The 9,469-nt window shown below is 35.2% G+C and overlaps 1 protein-coding gene across 1 annotated transcript; it reads right to left on the bottom strand.

Annotated features, from left to right (window-relative positions):
- Positions 1-6,677: 6,677 nt before the first annotated feature.
- On the bottom strand, positions 6,678-7,634 carry LOC101425116 (olfactory receptor 2T6-like). Its single transcript, XM_012521132.3, has one exon. The coding sequence runs from the start codon at positions 7,632-7,634 to the stop codon at positions 6,678-6,680; it is 957 nt and encodes a 318-aa protein (XP_012376586.3).
- Positions 7,635-9,469: the final 1,835 nt, after the last annotated feature.

A 9,469-nucleotide genomic window follows, 5' to 3' on the forward strand; every position in this document is an offset into this window, starting at 1 on the left:
ACACGCAGGGGTGTCCCCCTCATAGGGAAGCCCCATGTGCAAGGAGTGCACCTCATAAGGAGAGCTGCCCAGTGCAAAAGAAAGTGCAGCCTGCTCAAGAATGGCACCACACATACAGAGAGCTGAAACAATAAGATGATGCAACAAAAGGAAATACAGATTCCCAGTGCCATTGATGAGGATAGAAGCAGTCACAGAAGAACACACAGTGAATGGACACAGAGAGGAGACAACTTGGAAGTGGGGAGAGAGGAGAGAAATAAATAAAAAATAAATCTTTAAAAAAGTAAGTTAAATATGCAGTACTCTGTTACCCTTTGCTTAGTATAATGTTTGATTTTTTTGTCTGATATTAACATTCTGTAGTATTAACCTATATTTGTTCACTTTCTTCCCATATTCATAATTCACATAATATATTTATATTTCACATAATGTATTTATTACACAATGGCTATGCCATTCTATATCCCCAACAAAAATGAAGAAGTGTCCCTATTAATCCACATCTTTTCCAACATTTACAGTTTTCTGACTTTTAATAGTGGCCAGTCTACTAGGTGTGAAATGAAATTCCATTATAGCTTTTCTTTACAATTCCCTAAATGTAAGTGATGTTGAATATTTTTTTTAATGCATTCATGTGTTTCTTCACTATTTGTATTTCCTCTTAGGACAACTGTCTTTTCAAATATTTTGCCTATTTTTAATTAGGTAGTTTTCTTTTAATCATTGAGTTGTATGGTCAACTTATACATCATGGATACTAAATGTTTATCAAGTAATTGACCAGATTGCTTTGCAAACATGTTCAAATGTTCCACAAATGTAATGCTTGGCATTCACATTCCATCAAAGGCTTTATCTGTCAAGAAATTTGAGATGAAATCCCCATTGATGGATGAGAGTAGGCATAGTCTAATGAACACAAAGTTTTCTAACTTCTTGACAGCTATGATAATTTGAAATATTAATACATAACCTTTTTAGGGAAAGGGGCATGTAGTGAGTGATAAAATATGCTCTATATATAGCACGTCTTTCCTCTTAAGTAGCAGCCTTCTTCCAAGAGGCTGTGCTCCCATGCTTGGGAAGATACAGAGAACAGGCAAATATAGACCTTTTATTTACCCAACATGCACAGAAAGTATTTTACCAGCATCTCCAGTATGTACAGGAGGGGGAAAGAAATGCTGACTTGAAATATGGGGTGTTGAAATATTATCATATGTTATAATAATATATATTGTTCCCATGTTCTTCTAATTGATTTTCCTTTGAAAGAAATAGTGGCCACACTCTTCCCCCACACCCAAATCATAAGTAACCAAACTCACCAAGACAAAGCCCATTAAATTAGCCAAATTTATCATTGATGCACTACCCTCCACTCTACTTATACAAACTCCATAGTTCTTTGGTGGTAGATTATAGTCCCAGGAAATAAGCACAGAGCCTGAAACCTTCCAAATGTCAGAAGTCATCTTAATCTAACACATGAAAATAGACTTTGGTGAGGGAAGTGACTTATGCTTTATGGCCTGTTATCTGTATGCTCCTAACCGAAATAAATACCTCTTTCAAAACCAACCATTTTCTTATATTTTGCATCAGCACTCCTTTGACTGACTAATACAGAATTTGGTACCAAGAAGTGGGACAGTACTTTTGCAATTAACAAAATGCTGGAATGGTTTTATAAGTGGGTAAGGGATATTTTTTGAAGGAATTGTGAGATGCTTGGAAGAAAAGACCTACAGTGCTTTGAAGAGACTGTTGATAGCAATGTGGATGCTAAAGAGACTTTTTATGATTCCTTAGAAGTAAAAGATGAAACTATTATTGGAAACTGGAGGAAAGACAATCCATGTTTTAAAATTTCAGAGAACTTAGCAAGATGAGCTACTGGTGTATTATGGAAGGCAGAATTTCAAAATGGCAAGTCCAGGCATTTAGCTGATGGAATTTCCAAAGGAAACCCAGAGGATGTGGCTTGGTTTCTGCTTTCAGCTTGGTAAAATGCTAGATGAGAGAGATATGCTGAAGACTGAACTGTCAGGTACAAGGAAAACAGAAGCTGATTCTGGAAATTCTGAGCTTCTGGAAATCAAGGTCTCACTAAACTAAACATGGAACTCTTAAATCAAGATTAAAGATGCAGTTATCCAGGAAATACTTGTGAAAAGTCTCACTGTCTGATGACTTGGTCCCCTGCTTCCTGCATGCTAAACCAACAAGATTCTTGAGACAGCTATATGAAGGAAATTACAGTAAACCTGTAATAAAAAGGATATGGAAAGGAGAAATTAAAGGAGAAACAGATTTAAGAATGTTCTATACTTGACAAGAAATCAGGAACTCTTGAAAAGACTGTATATCCGGCTTTTTGGTGGGCAATACTCAAATATATTTTAGGTCTGGTTCATTTATGATATTATTCAATTATATTGTTTGCTATTTTATCCTCTGTCCAGATATTCTATCAAATACTGGGAGTTCTGTATTGAAATCTTTGTCAATTATTGTAGTGACATCTATTCCCCCCCTTTGTTTTGGCAATGCATGTCTGATGTATCTTGGTACAGCCAGGTTAGGTGCATAAATATTTAGCATAGTTATTTCTTCTTGGTGAATTTCCCCATTAGTAGTATATAATGAACTTCTTCATCTCTTAAATATTTTCCACTTAAAATATATTTTCTTCATTATTAGTGTCACTACTCTCATTCAGATTTCTATTTGCATGGAATATCTTTTTTTCCAGACTTTCACTGTCAAACTGTTTATGCCTGTATGTCTGAGGTGAGTCTCTTCTAGAAAGCATATAGGAGGCTCATATATATATATTTGTTCATTCTATTAGTATCTGTTTTTTTATTCAGGAGCTCAAGCCATTAACCTTTAATATTATTACTGTAAAGGCATTACATGCTTCGGTCCATTTTGTAATTGGGCTTTCTATTGCATATCTTACTATTGTCTGCATTTTTACCCTTTAATTTACCATTTCTTATAATCTTTATTTCTAAACTCTTCCCAAAGTCTCTCACACTTGTTTTTCCCTTTTAAGCTTTAGTACTCCCTTTGCACTGTAATCCCTTTTTAAACTTCTCTTTCAATTCTGGTCTTTTGTTAGCATACACTATCAGTTTATCAGTTTTTGCTTGTCTGTAAAGACTTTGAACTCACCATTTTCTGAGAACACTTGCTTCCATACGGATTTCTTTGCTGACAGTTTTTCTCTTTCAATACCTAAAATACATTATACCACTTTCTTGTCATCTCCATGGTTTTCTAATGAGAAGGCAGCACTTAATCTTATTGAGTTTCCCTTAGGTGTGATGTTTGCATTTTCTCTTGCTTCTTTCAGAATTCTCTCCTTATCTTTGTTATTTGTCATTTGGAATAATAGGCATCTTGGGGCCGTTATACTCAGATTTATTCCTTTTGGGATGTGTTATCCTTCTTGGATATTGATATTTATGTCTTTCATAAGGGTTGGGAAGTTTTCAGCCATAATATCCTCAAATATTCTTTCTGCCCCCTTTCAATTCTCTCCTCTTTCTGGACACTGATAATGCATATGTTTTTCATTTCGTATTGTCATTTAGTTCCCTGAGATCCTGCTACATTTTTTTCCCCGTTCTCTTCCCTTTCTCCTAACCTGTATTGTCTATTTTGGATGTTTTGTCTTTGTAGTCTTTAATTCTGTGTTTATCTCATTCAAATCTGCACTTATGTGACTCTAAATTATTTTTAATCTCATATGTCATGGCTTTTATTCCCATAAACTCTGTTACTTTTCTTTGCAAATTTTTCTTTATGCTCACCCTATGTTTTCTTAATATCCTTTATCTCATTAGTTGTATTTTCCTTCAATTAAAAAAATGATTTAGGATATTTGTGTGGTTATCACTGAGGAATTATCTTAAATCCAGTGTCTTTTCAGTATATTTGATTTGTCCCTTTGGCTGGGCTATCTCTTCCTGTTTATTAGTACAGCTTGTAAAATTTTGCTGATGCCTAGGCATCTGAATATGTTTGTGTATTTATTCTGATGGCAGATTTTTCTCTTTAGTGTTTTTATTTTAACAGATCTTCTTTGATATTTGATTCAACTTATTCTAAGTGTTTAAAATTGCCCAGATTAAGTTACCAAAATTAGCCAATGAACTCACTAATGGGGCGAAGCTTTTCTCCATGAATTGGAGGAATGAGAATCATAACATAAGTTTTTCTCCATGCAATTTCAGGACTGGTCATCACATGGTGTTATTGGCAAACCTTTCCACAGAGGTCTTTCTTTCAGCCTATGCTTCTGGTCTGGTCTGAGCCAAGATTAAAAGCTGGCTTTGGTGACTGCATTCATTGAGAGAAGCCACCTGACAACCCCACAATTATCCCTTGTAACAGCTAACAGGGAGGAAAGTTTCTGTTCCTCTCTCAATCAACTGCAGTGAGCCAGGTGTTTTACCCAGCTTAACATCTTGCAAGGATGGGATTCTCTCTCATTGCTGTGGGGTTTTGGTAACTTTTATGTTTGTTACTTTAGGTTCTTTGTCTCTCTGTCCCTCACCTTCTGTGAGTTATATAGCACTGTCCAGGTCTGCTGAACCACAAAGGACATCCTTAGAGAGCTTTTGCCCCTTCCTCTGTTGCCTTCTTACTGCTATGTTATTTCCTAGGATCCTCCATCTTTTGAAGAGCATATTTGTTCTTCCATTTTTGGAGGACTATGAATAAAACTGCTATAAGCATATGTGATGTTTTGTGTGTAAACGTAACTTTTCAAACCAGTTGAGTATAGCTAAAAATTAAGAAACACAATTGCCAGATCATAGTGTAAGACAGAGTTTAGCTTTGTTACATGGCTAAATTGTCTTCCAAATGGCCAGAATTTATTGTTAGTTTTCTTAGATTTTAGTCATTCCTATAAATGTGTACTAATAACTATTTTATTTATTATATAGTTTTTTCAGAATTCATTAATCTTCCTTTTTCTATTTTTTGGTATTAAATGTAATTTCAGTCATTGTAGTGGGAAATTAATTTTATCAATTACCTATGATCCAAATCTTAATGTAATTATTATTTCTTTAAATTACATGCTAATTAATGTGAGGGGTAACTTGGAAAAGGGAAAGGGAGGACATAAAAATAATCATGATAATCATGATTATAAAAGACAAATTTTTAAGGAAGAACAAAAGTAATTGACTATAATTTATAAATTATTATTGTGCTGTTCATTTTACTTGATATTTAAAATCCTGTGTTGAAAAAATGTAGCCAATCAAATTTTATAAATGTTTAAAAATGTTTTTTCAATTTGGGTGTAAATTCTCCAAGACTCTCTGATGATGTTGAAGTCAGGAAGGCCACTGTGAATTTGCATCTGGTAATACTATTTGATTAACTAGTATTCCAAGATTGGCTAACACCGAACAGCTTTTTCATTATGAAAAGAAGCATGACTGCATTTACATCACCCATCATTGCCAGTGCACGGTGAGCAATAAAATATCACTGAACCAATAATGAATTTTGTTAAAATAGTGAACAAATGAACCCTGGTATAACATCATGTAGAGATGATTAAGGGGCCTGGATGACTTAGGCCAAACACTCTAGTTCTCTGGGTCCCAACTTCTAAAAGAAAATGATGCCAAGACATTTCCAATGGTTTTTCAAATTCTAGCTTTCTAATGGAAAGCTGGTTCTTTCTCATTTTGTAGTAGTATCCATTGCAAAATCCAGTACTGTAGTGAAGGAAAAAGGAGACCCCCGCTATTTATTTGGAAGAGAAATATTGGTGGAAATATCCCCATCTACTGTTAAAAGTTCAGAAGATTTCCAGAAGCCTAATAACCCAAACCTCATGTCATGAAATGGAGAAGCTGATAAGTAACTGCTCAATTTATTAACTAAAGGGGCCCTTCATCCTCATCTACTTCTTAATATGTCTTCAAGTATAAAAATTATTTGTCATGTAACAAATATAACATGAAAGAATCCTTGCCCATATGTTTAGTCTTTGCATTTCTGCAGAAACACATGATTTGCTTTATCTAGCCCCAAATTTAGAAAAAGAAGGAATATTTTCAATTGCCACTCAAAGGAAGGAATATCTGGCTATTCTAAGGTATGATGTGATTTAATGTAGGTGTTCCTTATGAGATTTGATGTCACTTTAGCTACCACTGTACTTCAAATTCCTACATCATAGAAACTTCTATAAATCCTATCAATGGGGAATCTAAACAATGTAATAAAAATTACCAATTTCTATAAAATCACCCACTGAAGGTGGGCAGAGCAAATATTAACCAGAATATTTGAAACATTTATATGTAAAAGTTAGATTCCAAGAAGTACCATGAGAGAAGGATTGTAATAGATGAAACAAATAAGAAATAAACACCAATGGCTTTTCTGGAACACTGACATTTTTCTTCCATGCATATTGTGATGCATAAATCATCATCATCATCATGATCATCATCATCATCATCATAACATGAATGAATTAAAATCTTTTAATCTTTAAGAAATATACTTCTGATGTTCCTTTCAACATAACTACCATCGATGGTTACTATGTGTATTTTTTGTACTCTCCATAGTATAACTCCAAATAATTTCACCCACTGCTACCCAGTGGTAATAGTTTTAGATTGTCAGAATTCTCCTGTCATTCCACAGGCACCTTCACATCTTACCAAAATCTTCTTCAAGGACTCTATCACATCCTTGTTTCTCAAGCTATAAATGACAGGATTTAAGAAGGGGGTTAGGATGGTGTAAAAGGCAGAGAAGATCTTATCTTTGACTGGGGTATGAAAGGATTGGGGAAGCATATACGTGTACCAGGCAGCCCCATAGAACAATGTCACCACCATAATGTGGGAAGAGCAGGTGGCAAAAGCCTTCTTCTTTCCTTCTGCTGATTTCATCTGATGTACTGTGATAAGAATCTGAGAATAGGAAGCAATCACCACAGAGAAGGGGATGAGTAGCATCATAACACAACAAATGTACATCACCATTTCATAGGTGACTTTATCACCACAGGCCAATCTCAGCATGGTGGGTGCCTCACAGAAAAAGTGATTGATCTTGTGGGAGGCACAGAATGGGAGGCTCATGGTGATGGGAGTGAGGAGAAAACTGTCCAAAGCACCACCAAACCAAGAGCTGGCCAAGATCATCCAACAAACCTGTCTACTCATGAGGACAGGATAGCGTAAAGGATTGCAGATGGCAACATAGCGGTCATAGGCCATGAGCCCCAGGAGAAAGAATTCAGCCCCCACAAAACCCATGTAGAGAAAGAACTGGGCTGTACAGGCAATGAAGGAAATTGTTCCCTTGCCCACTAAATGGTCAGCCAGCATCTTGGGCACAATGGTAGAAATGTACATCATGTCAATTAAGGAGAGGTGACTAAGGAGGAAGTACATGGGGGTGTGGAGTTGAGGATCTATGTGGATCAGGTATATCATGACACTATTAGCTATAATGGCTAAGAAGAAGATGCCACAAATGATGCTAAAAAGGAGGCTTGAGGCTTTCCCATTGCTGAAAAACCCCATGAGAGTAAAGTCACTGGACAAGGTCCTATTTTCTCCATCCATTGGAGTTGAGATTGACCTGGATGTATAAAGAGAGAAGTATGGAGTTAAAGAAAATCACTGTAAATAAAATGAAAAATTTGAAAAAATTATTTGTATAATTTTTATTAAATTAAAAATATTTATAAAATTAATCATTTTTTATCATAAGGAGGATTGATTTGCAGTTACTTTCTTGGATAGTTCTCCTTGTCAAAATGCAATTCAAAAGTTATTTCCACATATTACAAAGAAAAATGAAAATTTAGCAAGTTGAGGCTTAGTTTAAGGGATTATAATTGGTACTGAAAAAAGCTAGGTGCCAGGAAGGAGTTTTTACTTAGAGTTGGTTCTGTTTGTTTGTAATGTACATACAAGTGCAAAACAATTGAGTCAGCCAATTCAAATAACTAAATAACTCAGTAAGAGCTTTCATAACATTTGGGAAATTTTATGAAAACCAAACTTGTCAGCTTCATCTAGAAATAATCATCAAGTTATTGACACAGCTGAAGATGAAAATGAATCAGAATATAGCTTAGCCCATCTGGTCATTGAACAATCCTTATTCTTTCACTCATTTGTCGAGGTCTTAATTTAGTTACATACCCAACCAATATTTATGGACTGCCCCATTGTTTCCTGTTTTAAATTCTAAGGAGGCTGTAATAAGCAAAATTAAAAATAAGAGTCCATTGTGATGTATGCTTTCTTTCTGGAAGAAGAACAGTAAACATTCAAAGGACCACAATGGTTCAGGATAATGCTAATAAGTGTTGTGTGGTACATTTCAAGAGCAACGATGAGGGGTGATAAAGAGTCACCATGTGAAGTTCTTGAGGGAAGCTTTCCCTGCAGAATAAATAGCAAATGCTAGATCCCTGAGCAGAAAGAAGCTGGTCATGCTAAAGAAATGAAAGTCTATGCAGACAGAGCATTGTAAATGATGGAAAGAGTGAGGGGTTAGAAGTTGGTTCTCTGAGACATGTAGGTTAGAGTAAGGACATCTCAATTATTTTCTAAGTATTAATAAATAGAATTAAATTGCACTTGACAATTTGTAATGATTTCACTTTTAAGCATGTTCATTCTGTTTTGCTTTTTAAAAATCTTTTCATACATTTGAATCAATGATTGTTTCTTCATGGTTTTCTATTTTGTGGACCTTGATTTTATAAGAGGATTACAGCTGGATTAGCTTAGACCTGTACATTTTGCCACTCCTGTCACAGCATCCCTTCCAGTTTAGAGTTGTTTTGCCCTCTTTGACTCCCAAATTGTCCGGGATTGGACAATAAATCATATATCTTATAGAGACTATGGAGCTAGACACTTGGTAATAGTTTGAATTGCGTTAATGACCAGGACCTAAAAAATAATTTTCATATGCCTAGAAACCCTCCAAATGAGCCCTTCTTAAACTTCTCATTACCTATTGATGAGAAACAGACACATTTCATACCGTCAATGACCATGAAAATTTAGAATATTCAGTTAAAAGGAAGAGATAGACACTAATTATTTCTGTTCAGAAAAAAAAAAAAATCAGTTGCCCTTCTCTGTTTCTGTATCTGTTCGGGGGCAGGGTCTTCTTTCCCCATTCTGCTATCTCCTGTCCCAGAATTAATTACCTTATGCAATTGTGCAGAAGAGGCAAAGAGTTTTGCATAGAGAAAACAGACAAGAGAGGAGCTCAGAGCAGTTTTCACAGAGCAACAAACAGGAAATTTGCAGACGCAAGGAAAAAATATAAGCTAACTAGAAATCTAAACTTTTTCCTTTTAAAGTTTTTCTAATCTTATAAAACTAGTATGCACATATGCAGATTCCAAAAGAAACTCAAACCTAACTGCACAGTG

The sequence above is a fragment of the Dasypus novemcinctus genome, chromosome 16 (genome assembly GCF_030445035.2).
Source record: "Dasypus novemcinctus isolate mDasNov1 chromosome 16, mDasNov1.1.hap2, whole genome shotgun sequence".
NCBI classification, from domain to species: Eukaryota; Metazoa; Chordata; class Mammalia; order Cingulata; family Dasypodidae; genus Dasypus; species Dasypus novemcinctus.

Excerpts from the sequence above, each read along its gene's own strand:
- LOC101425116 (XM_012521132.3), bottom strand. The coding sequence starts at position 7,634 with ATGGATGGAGAAAATAGGACCTTGTCCAGTGACTTTACTCTCATGGGG.